Source organism: Dryobates pubescens, unplaced genomic scaffold (genome assembly GCF_014839835.1).
Source record: "Dryobates pubescens isolate bDryPub1 unplaced genomic scaffold, bDryPub1.pri scaffold_82_arrow_ctg1, whole genome shotgun sequence".
NCBI lineage: Eukaryota > Metazoa > Chordata > Aves > Piciformes > Picidae > Dryobates > Dryobates pubescens.
In genome coordinates, this window is record NW_026530801.1 from 73,209 (window position 1) to 88,691 (window position 15,483).

The window sequence follows — 15,483 nt, forward strand, 5'->3', positions numbered from 1 at the left end:
ACTCTTTGTCTTCTCCTGCAGAGCAGATCTGATGTCACTCACAGTCTGGTTTCTCTCTTTTGGCTACTGCTGTTGTGCTCTGGCCTAAAAGTTCAGCAGTTCAGGCTGTGTTCAGTGTCTGCTGTCTTTGGACAGACCCCTACTGATTTACAGCAAGGTTCAAGGGAAGGGACTTAGCAGAGGCCCCTTTGTGATTTGCATGCACATAGAGAAGGTGAACTGCCAGGTTCCTCCCTTTCTCTTCTAACTGCCTCTTAGCCAATTCTTCCTTTGTAAAGACACTCCCTCCTTTTGATCCCACCAATCCCTCCTCTTCTTTATGTAATAGTTGTCTTCACAAAATTCATTCCCCATTAACTTAATCCTTTCCTCTTGGCTCATTTCTAATGTTGGTCTTATTTGCAGATACATCATACTGCTCTTTTTTGTAGCCTTTTCTGGCTCACTTGAGATGGCTACAACCTGCACCTGCCTGGCTGCAGGATGGATAAGCCATACAAAGCAGGGTATCAGACATGGCAGAAAGATTAGAGCTGCTGTTGCACAAAGAGAGAAGAATGACTCTCATTTGACCCATGGCCCACCAGGCAACCAAAACAATGTGTCCCATTCCAGTCCTTGCCAGGTTTGGACTGGTCCATGAGCTATTTTCCTGCTGTTGGTGGCTCTATTTATTGCTGCCTCCCCATTGTCCTCAATCTTTAGGCACCAATAAAACTTACTAAACTTTCCACATCCACCTCCTTCCTCAGCTAATAGACAGTCTGGAGAGTCCATTTTGGTGCATTGCCTCACACAGCTGAGTTTGGTGTTTGGCTAATAGTACCTGTGGATGTAGTCTACCTGGACTTCAGCAAGGCCTTTGACACTGTCCCCCACAGCAAACTCCTGGCCAAGCTGTCAGCCCCTGGCTTGGACTGCAGCACTCTGAGCTGGGTTAGGAACTGGCTGGAGGGCCGGGCCCAGAGAGTGGTGGTGAATGGTGCCACATCCAGCTGGCAGCCAGGCACCAGTGGTGTGCCCCGAGGATCAGTGCTGGGCCCCATCCCGTTCAATATCTTTATTGATGATCTGGAGGAGGGCATTGAGTCCATCATCAGTAAATTTGGGGATGACACCAAGCTGGGGGCAGGAGTTGATCTGTTAGAGGGTAGGAGAGCTCTGCAGAAGGACCTTGCTAGGCTGGACAGATGGGCAGAGTCCAAGGGCATGAGATTGAACACATCCAAGTGCCAGGTTCTGCACATTTGCCAAAACAACTCCATGCAGAGCTACAGGCTGGGGTCAGAGTGGCTGGAGAGTGGCCAGGTAGAGAGGGACCTGGGGGTACTGGTCGATGCTAGGCTGAACCTGATCTTGCAGTGTGCCCAGGCAGCCAAGAGGGCCAATGGCATCCTGGCCTGCATCAGGAACAGTGTGGCCAGCAGGAGCAGGGAGCTCATTCTGCCCCTGTACACTGTGCTGGTTAGGCCACACCTTGAGTCCTGTGTCCAGTTCTGGGTCCCTCAGTTTAGGAAGGAGGTTGACTTACTGGAACATGTCCAGAGAAGGGCAACGAAGTTGGTGAGGGGTTTGGAACATAAGCCCTATGAGGAGAGACTGAGGGAGCTGGGGTTGCTTAGCCTGGAGAAAAGGAGACTCAGGGGTGACCTTCTTGCTCTCTACAACTCCCTGAAGGGAGTTTGTAGACAGGCAGAGGTTGGTCTCTTCTCCCAGGCAACCAGCACCAGAACAAGAGGACACAGTCTCAGGCTGCACCAGGCAGGTTTAGGCTGGATGTTAGGAAGAAGTTCTACAGAGAGAGTGATTGCCCATTGGAATTGGCTGCCTGAGGAGGTGGTGGAGTCACCATCATTGGAGGTGTTTAGGAGAGACTTGACAGGGTACTTGGTTACATGGTTGAGTTGATTAGGTGGTGTTGGATGATAGGTTGGACACAATGATCTTGAAGGTCTCTTCCAACCTGGTCTATTCCATTCCATTCCATTCTCTTCTCCTCTCTTCTCTTCCTCTTTCTCTTCTTCTTCTCTTCCTCTTTCTCTTCTCCTTCTCTTCTCTCTTCTCTTCTCTTCTCTTCTCTTCTCTTCTCTTCTCTTCTCTTCTCTTCTCTTCTCTTCTCTTCTCTTCTCTTCTCTTCTCTTCTCTTCTCTTCTCTTCTCTTCTCTTCTCTTCTCTTCTCTTCTCTTCTCTTCTCTTCTCTTCTCTTCTCTTCTCTTCTCTTCTCTTCTCTTCTCTTCTCTTCTCTTCTCTTCTCTTCTCTTCTCTTCTCTTCTCTTCTCTTCTCCCAGGCCCCCAAGGCAGTCTCATTGCTGTTGAGTTCCACCACAGCCTGTAATCAAATTCTGTTCAGCATAGATTGGAGTTCCATGTCCCCAACTACCGTCTGGAGCCCAGGTGGCAGGTCCATAGGTCTCTCTTCTTCTTTGGGGCAGCCACTCATCATCACCCCACACCTGAACACCTCCAGCTTTGAAAGATCTTTTCTCTCCCTCCAACTCTTCAAAAATGGGGATCCCCAATTCATTGCTTTCCTGAAGAGGTAACAAGAAAAATCCCAGCTGGATGATCCCTCATGTGCAACTCCCCCCTCAGTGTGCTGGTAGTTTTGGATAAGCTGTTTGTCCACAAAGCCAAAATAATCCATCTGGGGCTTACCACCAATTTATAGATGCTACAGAATTTTGAGGTATTTGATATTCCCTGAGGTGGATTTGTCCCGGAACCATTGAATATGTCACTGTCAGTGGTGTGCATACAATTTTTAGCTTTCTCCCTGGACCAGTCCCATAAAGGGTCTTCAGGCCACCAAGCAGAGTGGGTACCATTGTATCTTAATGTCTGTCTGCAGGGGGTTTCTCCTACCCATTTACCAAAAGAGATCCCCTTTTGCGCTGGGCATTCTGCTCCCATAGTGTCCGATGGCAGTGCCCATTCCTGAGATCTTCCTTTTTTACCTGGAATGAGTGAGTGATTCCATTGGATTCTTTGGTAAGGATCTAAGCTGGTTCCTTTCCATGGCCATTCTCCACTCATAAGGAGACCTGCACAGATGAAGGGAAGGGAAGGGAAGGGAAGGGAAGGGAAGGGAAGGGAAGGGAAGGAAGGGAAGGGAAGGGAAGGGAAGGGAAGGGAAGGGAAGGGAAGGGAAGGGAAGGGAAGGGAAGGGAAGGGAAGGGAAGGGAGGAAGGGAAGGGAAGGGAAGGGAAGGGAAGGGAAGGGAAGGGAAGGGAAGGGAAGGGAAGGAGATAGGATTAACCAGGTTTGAAAAGACCTTTGAGATCATTGAGTCCAACCTATCATTCAGCACCATCTAATCAACTAAACCATAGCACCAAGCACCCCATCCAGTCTCTTCCTAAACACCTCTAGTGATGCTGACTCCACCACCTCCCTGGGCAGCACATCCCTATGGCCAATCTCTCTTTCTATGAAGAACTTCTTCCTAACATCCATCCTAAACCTCCCCTGGCACAGCTTGAGACTGTGTCCTCTTGTTCTGGTGCTGGCCACCCAGGAGAGGTTACATTTAAGTTCTCTGCCACTTTCTCAGCTAGATCTACAAATCAATTCTTGCCTACAAAAGGGAGTCCCAGTTCCTTTGGTAACTTTTCCTTGAGCTCTCTCTGCAGTGTGCTCACCTCACTTCCAGGTCATGGTTTAGACACGAATGCCTTTAAGGCTTTGATCATATTCTGTGCCAGTTGTTCTTTGGCCTGACTCTGAAGCCCTCCATTGTCACTAAGACCCCACTGGCCTAGCTTACTGCAGCAGATCCAGGGTTCCCCTTTTGGGCAGGCCTGGCTTCTATTGATGCCTTCTATGCCCAGAGTTTGGACCATCCAATAGGTCTGCCCTGGTTCAGTACACTCCTTAGGGTTCTGACAGCAGCCTGAGTCAATGTGGGTGTGATAGATGAAGCTACAGTGTCTGTTCCTCCCAGTTCTGACCTGTTGATAACACTGTGTACAAGGGATGGCTTTAATGACTGTGACAAAAGCCATTACAGGCCATAACAACTGGCAGCCAGCCTGAACCATCTCATAGCAAGGTCTGGCATAATAAATATTACCACCACTCAATGCCTATTGGGTTGCAGCCAACAGCAGAGCAAGAAGTTCTTCTTGGTGGCAAACACAGTGACCAACCCAGTCCTGCCCTTGACTAGAGAGGCAATGAATGTCAGTCCTTCCTTTAATCCAGCCTGTGTCTGAGCTATCCTACTGCTCCCTGCACAAAATGTGGTCAATGGAAGCACAAAAATGCTTCTGTATCAAGCAGGCAGTGACAGTCTGATGGCTAGCATCAGCCCCCCAGGCACTGGAGGAGCCAAAGGAGGGAGGCTCTGTCAGACTGATCTAGGGGAGTGTCGGTGGGTAAGCACCTGGCAATCCTCCCAACCCTGACCTACTGCTCACTGCTCTGAGCCACTTCAGTGGGGAGTTAACCACAGTTTCCTGTCTCTTTCCTCCAGTTCAGGAGTCCAGTTGTCTGGGGCCTTGGAGGTCTTGACTCATGTGTGATGAGGCCACCCATGCTCAGCTGTTTTGATGTGGGAAAGACATGGATCTGTTGGAGCAGGGGCCTAAGAAGGCCACAGAAATGCTGGAAGGGCTGGAAGCATTCTACTATGAGGCCAGGCTTGTTCAGCCTGGAGAGGAGAAGGCTCTAGGGAGATCTTCTGGTGGCCTTTCAGTGCTTAAAGAGGCCAATCACAAAGCTAGGGAGAGATTTTAAGCAGGACCTCTTGTGACAGGACAAGGGGTGATGGCTTGAACTAAAGGAGGATGTGGTGAAGAGGTTATTAATTTATGAAATATGAATTATGAAAATATTATTTTTATTAATATTATAAAATTATTAATAACCGATGAATCACCAACTTACATACATGTTGTAGTGCACGTTCATGAAATAGATCCCATAAATGGGTTAGTATTATGATTAGAACTTAATTGAACTAATTACAAATTATTTCTGTATTTATATACAAGAAGGGTGCAGGTCCTGCTGCTTGGCCACTAGATGGCGACTTGGCGGGACTCGGGCAGCTCCTCTCTCCGCGGCAGTGGAGAGGAAATGGAACCTGGGCTTAACTAATAATCAAGGTTCTCTTCACAGGACTCGGCAAATTCTCTCCAGACGACTGGCAGCGGTCCTGTTTGGGGCTGAGCCACGGGCTCGGCTCTTGCTGAGCCAGCTCATGGGGCTGGTAGGGCTGGTCCTAGGATGGGATCGATTCCCAGAGTCGACTCGCACGGCAGGGTGGGGCAATGGTTGCCGGCAGGCGTGCTCGGGGAACGCGGCGGCAGGCAAATCTGCAGAGGCGGCCCCCGGGAGTCGGCTCGCACAAAAGGGCGGGGCCGACAGTTGCCGGTACGTTAGCGATGGCTTCTCGTTCGCTGGGCTTAAAGGGACAGCAGGTGGGGTGGGCCCGGCAGGGATTGACCCTGCTACGGCAGGTTCCCAGGACTGAGGAATACAGCCTCGGAGACAGGAATGCGGCTGCGACAAGCGGCGGCTCCTCTCGTTTACTGAGCTTAAAGGGACAGCGGTCCCTGGTTCAGTGGAGTTTAAGCATGAACGATATTTAAGTAGTCCCTGGATTTTAACAGGGCTCAGAGCTCTTCTCTCCCACTACGGTGGGGTTAAGCAACTGCGCGGACTACCAGACTTGGTCAAGTCCTTTCTCCCCGGCAACTGGGCAGATCTTACCCTCGGGGGTTGGTTCAGTCCATACGGTGGCGACGGGGGTCTCTCCTGGTCGATATGACTGGCTATGGCGATGCTGGCTCCTTAGCTCAGTGTGGTGTCCTTCCTCTGTGGAAATGATCTCCCAATGGCTTTTCACAATTGCAGAGGCTGCGGCTCGGACTTACACTCTCGAGCAAGCACAGAGACGGAATGGAAGAGGAGGTAACTTGTTTACTAACTGGGGTAATACTTATAGAATCCCTCGAGGCTGGGTTTGACCAATGGGCACTCTCATAAACAACTGGCTTCAGCCTATGGGAAAGCATGAAGCTAGAATTCTCCCATATTTGGTATTAGCACGAGCACTGCATGCACTAGATTCATGCTAGCCTGGCTAATGCCTTGACTTTTGTCTTCCTCCTCAAGGAGGGGAAGCTTGCCCACATGCTGGGACAAGATTCAGTATCTGGGCATAATGTGCCTTCACCACAGAGGGACAGGGAACTGCTGCGCTGAGTTTGTGGAAAGGTATTGTGAGAAATGCAGTAATAGAGCATAAGCCCTATGAGGAAAGGCTGAGGGAGCTGGGATTGTTTAGCCTGGAGAAGAGAAGGATGAGGGGTGACCTCATTGCCCTCTACAACTACCTGAAAGGTAATTGTAGACAGGAGGGGGTTGGTCTCTTCTCCCAGGCAACCAGCACCAGAACAAGGGGACACCAGGGGAGGTTTAGACTCGATGTGAGGAGAAGGTTCTTCACTGAGCGAGTCATTCATCATTGGAATGTGCTGCCCTGGGAGGTGGTGGAGTCGCCGTCCCTGGAGGTGTTCAAAGGGAGATTGGACATGGTACTTGGTGCCATGGTCTAGTCATGAGGTCTGTCGAGATAGGTTGGACTTGATGATCATTGGGGTCTCTTCCAACCTTAGTTATACTGTGATACTGTAATAGATGGAGAATCTGTAGATTTTCCTGTACATGCATCTCCTGTGGTATTAGAAGTTCAACAAAGAATATGGCAATCTCTGGACTAGAAAATGTTAAAAGAAGCTAAACAAGCCATAGCTACCTATGGGTTAAAGTCAGGATACACAACTGCAGTGGATGTCACTCTTGAGTGACAAATGTTGTTGTTGAGTCTGATCAGCACGGTCTTCTACCCTGTGCTCTGTTAATTGGCAGATCGCCTACCTCTAGACAGGGCATCTTTATAGCTCCCAGTTTAATAGATTCTGATCATGACTGGGTTATAAAGTTATGCTTTATACCATTACCCCTCCTGTTAGCACTCCTGTTGGGACTAAAATTGCTGAGCTAATGCCATTTGAGTCCAGAGTGCCTAAGGCTTCTAACAGGCTTCGAGGACAAGGAGGCTTTGGTTCCACCTATAAGCCTAATATCTTATTTGCCCTAGAAATCCAAAAGGGAAAACCAGAAGAGATTGTAACTATCAGACACCCTTGTGGATAAACTATACAACTTTCAATGATTGTGGATACTGGAGCTGATGTCACTATTATACCTTGACATAAATGGAGTGGTCACTAGCCATTGCTGATGGCAAACTCTGGAGTCATAGATTTAGAAGGTATACAAACAACCTGGGTCAGCAAAGAACCAGTGTAATTAGCTTTTAATGAGGTAAATCAATCACTATAAGACCATACGTGTTAACCATTCCAGTTGCTCTATTGGGCTGAGATGCATTAAGTTAGCTAGGAGCAAAACTCATTACTGTTCCTTTTCTGTAGAGGCTACTGGTCAGCAACCAACCCTCACAGTAAAATGGAAAACAGATAATCCAGTATGGGTGAAGCAGTGGTCGCTCAGAGAAGATAGGCTGCAAGTTGTTAAGACCCCACTGATGAAACAATTACAATTAGGGCACACCTTGCTAGCCATCCTCACACCCCTCCCACCACACTCACACCCCCCGCCCCTTTTCGGGTAAGACTCTAGTCTCCCAAAGTATCACACAGTATCACAGTATAACTAAGGTTGGAAGAGACCCCAAGGATCATCGAGTCCAACCTGTCACCACAGACCTCATGCCTTCTAGACCATGGCACCAAGTGCCACGTCCAATCTCCTCTTGAACATCTCCAGGGATGGTGACTCCACCACCTCCCTGGGCAGCCCATTCCAATGATGAACAACCTGCTCAGTGAAGAACTTTCTCCTCACCTTGAGTCTAAACCTCTCCTGGCACAGCTTGAGACTGTGTCCCCTTGTTCTGGTGCTGGTTGCCTCGGAGAAGAGACCAACCCCTTCCTGGCTACAACCACCTTTCAGGTAGTTGTAAAGGGCAATGAGGTAACCCCTGAGCCTTCTCTTCTCCAGGCTAAACAATCCCAGCTCCCTCAGCCTCTCCTCATAGGGCTTGTGCTCAAGGCCTCTCACCAGCCTTGTTGCCCTTCTCTGGACACCTTCAAGTCTCTCAATGTCCTTCTTAAACTGAGGGGCCCAGAACTGGACACAGGACTCAAGGTGTGGCCTAACCAATGCAGAGTACAGGGGCACAATGACCTCCCTGCTCCTGCTGGCCACACTATTCCTAATACAGGCCAGGATGCCATTGGCCCTCTTGGCCACCTGGGCACACTGCTGGCTCATGTTTAGGCAGGTGTCCAATCAGCACCCCCCAGGTCCCTCTCTGTTTGGCAGCTCTCCAGCCACTCTAACCCCAGCCTGTAGCTCTGCATGGGGTTGCCGTGGCCAAAGTGCAGCACCCAGCACTTGGACTTGTTAAATGCCATCCCATTGGACTCTGCCCATCTGTCCAGTCGGTCGAGGTCCCTCTGCAGAGCCTTTCCACCCTCTAACTGAGCAACATCTGCTCCCAACTTGGTGTCATCTGCAAACTTGCTGATGACTGACTCAACCCCCTCATCCAGATCATCAATGAAGATGTTAAAGAGGATGAGGCCCAGCACTGATCCCTGGGGGACGCCACTGGTGACTGGCTGCCAGCCAGATGTGGCACCATTCACCACCACTCTCTGGGCTTGGCCCTCCAGCCAGTTCCTAACCCAGCACAGAGTGTTGCGGTCCAAACCACGAGCTGACAGCTTAGCCAGCAGTTTACTGTGGGGGACGGTGTCAAAGGCTTTGCTGAAGTCCAGGTAGACTACATCCACAGGCCTCCCCACATCCACCAGACGGGTCACCTGATCATAGAAGGAGATCAGGTTGGAGAAGCAGGACCTGCCCTTCCTAAATCCATGTTGGCTGGACCTGAGCCCTTGACTATCCTTCAGGTGCGCAGTTATTGCCGCCAGGATAATCTGTTCCATCACTTTCCCTGGCACTGAGGTCAGGCTGACTGGCCTGGAGTTTCCAGGTTTCTCCATCTGTCCCTTCTTGTGGATGGGGACCACATTGGCCAGTTTCAGTCATCTGGGACCTCTCCAGTGAGCCAGGACTGGAGGAAAATGATGGAGAGCGGCTTGGCAGCTCATCTGCCAGCTCTCTCAGCACCCTAGGATGGATCCCATCCAGTCCCATGGACTTGTGGGTGTCCAAGTGGCTCAACAGGTCCTGAACTAATTCCTCATGGATTTCTGAGGCATCACACTGCTCCCCGACCCTATTGCCCAGCTCAGGAGGCCAGTCATCCTGGACTCCTACCTTGCTGTTAAACATTGAGGCAAAGAAGGTGTTCAGGACCTCAGCCTTTTCTTCATCTTCAGTCACTGTGTTCCCCTCCAGGTCCAGTAAGGAGTGGAGGTTCTTCTTGCCCTTCTTTTTAGCGTTGATATATTTGTAAAAATGCTTTTTATTGTCTTTGACAGAGGTGTTCAGTTTCAGTTCCAACTGGGCCTTTGCCTCTCTCATTTTATTCCTACATAATGTAACCACTTCCTTGAACATACCTGGAGAAGCCTTCCCCTCCTTCCAAAGGTGATACAGCCTCTTTTTTCCCCTTAAATCCTCCAGGAGCTGCTTGCTCATCCAGGCTGGTCGCCTTCCCCGCCGGCTCATCTTTTGGCACATGGGACCGCCAGTTCCTGTGCCTTCAAGAGCTCCTGTTTGAAGCAGCTCCAACCCTCCTGGACCCCTCGGTTCATGAGGGCTGCTACCCAGGGAACTTTACAAATAAGTTTCTTAAAGAGCCTGAAGTTTGCCCTCCAGCAGTCCAAGGTGAAGGTTCTGTTGGTGCTCCTCCCTATCTCCCTGCAGATTGAAAACTTCACTATCTCGTGGTCACTGCACCCTAGGCAGCCTCCCATGGTCACATCTCCCACCAGCCCTTCCCTATTGGAGAGCAGCAAGTCAAGCAGAGCCTGTCCCCTGGCAGGCTCACTTAACAGCTGCGTTAGGAAGCAGTCCCCTATTCGCTCCAGGAATCTTCTGGGCTGCCTCCTCTCTGCTGAATTAAGGTCCCAGCAGATATCTGGCAGGTTGAAGTCCCCACAAGGACAAGATCTGATGATTTTGAGACAGCCTCCAGTTGTTTATAGAACAATTCATCAGCCTCCTCATCCTGGTTGGGTGGTCTGTAACAGACTCCAACAAGGATGTCAGATTTGTTGGGCTGCCCTCTGATTTTAACCCACAGGCTCTCAATTCCCTCATATTCCACCTCAAGTTGTGTGGCAGAAAGTGACTCCCTAATATACAAAGCCACCCCTCCTCCTCTTCTCCCTTTCCTATCCCTCCTAAAGAGCCTGTAACCCCCCAGTACAGCACTCCAATCGTGCCTGTTGTCCCACCAAGTTTCCGAGATGGCGACTATATCATAGTTGCCCTGGTGGATCAGGGACTGCATAGGAAAGGGCCTCTGCTTGGCAAAGCTTTGCCTGAGGGTTTCTGCCTTGCTCAGGAGAAAGTGAAGCAGAATGGCCATGGTGACGATCTCTGCTCTCCCAGTCCTCTGCAATAGGACTGCAGGTGCAGGATCAGCTTCCCAGGGAGGAGGGAAACAGGTTACAGAAATAGCTGCTGAGGAGGGAATGGCTCCAGGCATGGTCTTTGCTTCAGAAGGAGGAGTGGGCACAGCACTGAACACAAGCTGCTGTATTTCCATGGATCAGAGAGGAAGGACATCCATAGACATGGGTGAGAGATGGGAACAAAGCAGGACTATGCAAGAAGTAGGAACCAGCACAAGTTCTGCACCATGAGGGTAGTGGAACACTGGAACAGGTTGCCCAGGGAGGGGGTTGGGGTCCCATCCCTGGAGATATTCAAGATGGGGCTTGACAAGGCTCTGGGCAACCTGATCTAGTTGAGGCTGTCCCTGGGAAGGTTGAATAAGATAACCTTTGGAGGTGCCTTCCAGCCCAGCCCATTCTAGGATCAGTGAGATATGGGAACCAAGCAGATTCTGCATGAAGAGTAAAAGGAAGACACCACCTGGGGCTGCTCAGAGCTCTTGGCCTGGCTATGGTTGTGGATTCCTGCCTTGGGCTTCAGTCTCAAGAAGTTGGTTGGAGCAATAACCCTGAGCTTGTTCCCCTTTGTTTGCATGGCTGTTAGAGTGCAGGGCATGTGTGAGTGCTGGTCTGCTTCAGGGAGCAGAACAGGGGAGAGCAAGGAGATCTCTGGGAAGAGCTGGGGCAAATGTCACCTTCAAGAGCAGGCCCTAAGCCTCTGTCTTTTCCTAAGCTAGCATTTCAAGGACCAGGCCTAAGGCCTGTCTGCATTTCATAGAGCAATACTGAGCAATATTTCACTGAGGTTCTTTTCCCTGTTCCAAATATCATGGACTGGAGCAAACCCTGCTCAGTGCAGAAGGCCAAGAGCAGCTGGGCTGAGGCAAGAGGAGTGTGGCCACCCAGACACAGGATTTGTCCTCCACCCAGGAGGCCACATCAAGATGCTTGGTGTCTGGCTTTGGGAATGTCCAGTCTGAAGCAATGGAGAGGAACTGCAGAGACTGCAGAGGAGATCTTCCAGCATGGGGGTTGACATATCTGTGGAGAGGCTGAGGGACCTGGGCTGCTTCAGCCTGCTGAATGGAGGCTCAGAGCACTGCCAGAGCAGTGTGCACATGGCTGAATGGTGGTTTCGGAGAGGATGGAGCTCTTCTGGGGAGTGGGAAGAGATCAAAACCTCCATTCAGTGCATCTTGGAAAATTCAGAGTGGAGATCAGGCCAAAGAAATGTCCCTCAAAGGGCAGAGCTGCTATGCATGAGGCCATCCAGAGGTGTCAGGAAATGGCAAGGAGAGCTGAGACAGCTCAGGGAAGGGATGGAAATGGCAGGGGGAGAGCAGGATGGAGAAGCAAGATTGGTGTCAGCAGCCTGAACAGAAAGAGCTGCAGGTATGGGACAGTGGAGGAGAGGCTGCAGTGTGGATGGCCAAGGGCTCTGGCAAGGCTGAGAGGCCCAACAGGACCAAGGTCTTTGTCTCCTTGGCTCTGGCAGTTGCCTCTGCCACCAAGGCCTGTGAGGAGAATCTTGGCTTTGAGGCTTTGAGGTTCTTCTAGTCCAAGAGCAGTGGTCAGGGCTTGGCCTTTCTGCTTCCTAGACCAAAGGCAAGTTTTTCTCCCCTCTACTTTGCCTTTGTCTCCCTGCAATCCTGGCCTCTAACAAGCTGCTCTAATGAGTCCCTGGGGAGCCTTTGTCAGTAACAAGCCTCAGTGAGGCCAATCAGTGCTTCAAGGTACTTTGGAGTTTGCTTCTGCCTTGGACTTCTTGAGAGGCTTCTTGGCAGTACCTTGGCAGAGTCTCCTGGCAGTCCCTAAGGATGATGTAATCAGCCCCAAATACTCCATGGGGCTCATTAAATACTGCTGAACCTCTAATTCTTGCCAAGGTTTCTGCAGCTAATTGGAGAGGTTTTTATTGCACAAAGTATTTTTAAAGGTACCTTTCATTCCTTTTCAGCAGGAGTTGTCTCTTTGCAAGCAAATCACAGGAAAACCTGCCAAGGTCCTACCCTAGTCACAGCCCATCTTCACTCCCCACTGCCCCCAGCAGAGCCCAGAGACACAGGTGAGGGACTGGATCTGCCTTGCCAGGGGCTGGGGCTCAGGGCTTGGCCCTTTGGATCAATGAAACCCCTCCAGGTTTCCTCAGCAGCAGAGCCACCTTCAGCTGCTTGTCCTGACCTGTCAGCACTGCCTCAGTTCTCTGCCCTCCCCACAGCCTGGAGATGCTTCAGTGCCTCCAGTGATGCTTCCCTTGCATCCACTGTCTCCTTCTGCTCTAACCAGACCCTGGGGACCCTTTCCCAGTATGCTTCACTGGGACCCATTAAGAGTAGAAAAACTTCAGAGTGTGAGTCTCATTTTGACTTCTGGAGAGGTTTCATCAGCTTCTCAGTCTCTGAGGTTTATAGGATCCAAAAGGTACCAGAGGAGTTATTAAAAGACCTTGGGCTGGTCTTCTGCTGCCCTATTGGGCCGGACTCCTGGAAGGAGCTGCTGGCAAGCAGGCACTGCTGCAGGAGACAGCTCTGGCCAGGATCACCTCCTCTGCACAGCACAGCAGGGCTCAGGACACTGCCAGAGGATCTCAGGGAGATGAGAAAGGCAGAGAGTGCTTCAAGGTGGACAGGACTGGGAGGATGATGGGAGCTCACTGAAGAAGAAGTCACTGCAGTCGCTGACACAGTGAGGCTGCGGGTGCAGGACACTGCAGCTGTAGCTCCTGCAGGCATCTCCATCTCGGCTGCTGATGCTCAGCTGAAGGCTCCTGGAGTGTGCACACAGAAGGAGGACCAACGACCTTCAGCTCCATCCTGTGAGCAGCAGAGAGCAGAGCTGGGGAAGGAGAAGGCTTCACCCCCAGCCCCTCTGCCTTTCTCTCTTCCCTTCACTGTCTCTGCAGCACTGCAGGCCTGCTCCCTGTTTCTCCACCTCTCCATGGCTGTGGTGGTTTTAGGCTATGCCTTTAAAATTTAGTTAGAGATTTTGAGCAGAAAAGTAGAAACAAAATAAATAGATCACTCTTGGGTGTGAAAAGGAAAAGGAAAGATTATTCTAAACAAATTCATTGGATAAATATCTGGAATCAGAGGAGCTGTACCATAACAATTCTCTCTCTTCTCTCCTGATCTCAGCTGTTTTGCTTAGCTGGGGAGAGATCAGCTGCTTTGGCTGCCCTTGGCTAAGTCTAACCCACTGTTTTTTTTCTCCCTCCACTGCTTCTTTCTCGCTTGGAACAGGGATGTAGGGGTTAGGGGCAGTGGAACAGCTTCCCTGGTTTCTGACCAGGGGGATTTTTTATTGTGTGCTAATTGTAAATACCTGTCTAATATTGTCACTCCTGGATGCTTTGTACCTGTTCATTGCATTCCATTGCAGAGTGTAGCTCTTGCTTGTCAATACAGCTTCATTTGCTTCGAACTGAGCTGCTCTGGCAAAGCTAATGCTGGGGGAAATTTCTACCCACCACAATGGGACTCTTGTTCCCTGGGATTGGGCTGTTGGTCACTTTCTGCTCTGACATCAGAGGAATCTTCATGGCAATTCTGGGTCCCTGCTGCATTTGAAGCTGTGATGAACTCTGCCATGGGTTGGTAGTGATGGGATTGAGCTGAGAGGCTGAGAGAAGTGTGCCTTAACTTGTCACTGTCTTTCCCTCCTTGGACAGGTCTCCATGGCCAGAGGCAGCAGATGGCCAACAGCAGCTCCATCACCCACTTCCTCCTCCTGCCATTCCCAGGCACAAGGCAGCTGCAGCTCCTGCACTTCTGCCTCTTCCTGGCCATCTACCTGGCTGCCCTTCTGGGCAATGGCCTCATCATCACCACCATAGCCTGGGACCATCACCTCCACACCCCCATGTACTTCTTCCTCCTCAACCTCTCTCTCCTTGACCTTGGCTGCATTTCCACCACAGTCCCCAGATCAATGACCAGTTCCTTCAGGGACATGAGGGACATCTCCTATGCAGGGTGTGTTGCTCAAGTGTTTTCTTTTCTCTTCTTCCTTGGAGCAGAGTTTTATCTCCTCACCACCATGTCCTACGATCGCTATGTTGCCATCTGCAGACCCCTGCACTATGAGACCCTCCTGGGCAGCAGAGTTTGTCTCCACCTGGCAGCAGCTGCCTGGGGCTGTGGCTTTCTCAATGCTCTGCTGCACACAGCCAATACATTTTCCCTGCCCCTCTGCCAGGGCAATGCTCTGGACCAGTTCTTCTGTGAAATCCCCCAGATCCTTAAGCTCTCCTGCTCCACATCCTACCTCAGGGAACTTTGGCTTCTTGTGGTCACTGCATTCTTGTCATGTGTCTGTTTTGTGTTGATTGTGGTGTCCTATGTGCAGATCTTCAGGGCAGTGCTGAGGATCTCCTCTCAGCAGGGACGCCAAAAAGCCTTTGCCACCTGCCTCCCTCACCTGGCTGTGGTCTCCCTCTTTCTCACCACTGGCATCTTTGCCCACCTGAAGCCCTCCTCCATCTCCTCCCCATCCCTGGACCTGGTGGTGTCAGTTCTGTACTCAGTGGTGCCTCCAGCAGTGAACCCTCTCATCTACAGCCTGAGGAACCAGGAGCTCAAGGCTGCCCTGAGCAAGCTGATCCCTGGATGCCTTGTGAAGCAATAAACTCTCTTCTCCCTCAGAGCAGTTCTGATGTCTCTCAGTGCAGGTCCAGCCTGGCTGCTGGAGTTCTGGCTTCTGCTGGGGCTGTTCCCCTTGTGAGAATGTTGTTGCCACACAAATGTCTTTCTTCAGACCATTTCTAGTTCAGTGTTGTCCTGTCTGCTGTGACCCAGAGGCTGCAGACATGAGGAGCTGTGCTCCCTGGGTGTTCAACAATAAAGTACTGATTTCCTTCCTCCTGAGTTACTTGTCGAAGTTCTTCCTCCAAGGCTTCTGTGGAGCTGCAGGGCAGTGCCTG

General features: G+C 50.8%; 1 protein-coding gene across 1 annotated transcript; it reads left to right on the forward strand.

Annotated features, from left to right (window-relative positions):
- Positions 1 to 14,636: 14,636 nt before the first annotated feature.
- Positions 14,637 to 15,098, forward strand: LOC128899851 (olfactory receptor 14J1-like; the record flags this gene model as incomplete). Its single annotated transcript, XM_054179563.1, has 1 exon — positions 14,637 to 15,098. A coding segment is annotated over one exon (462 nt), but the record flags the coding sequence as incomplete, so codon positions are not given.
- Between the last annotated feature and the right edge of the window lie 385 nt (positions 15,099 to 15,483).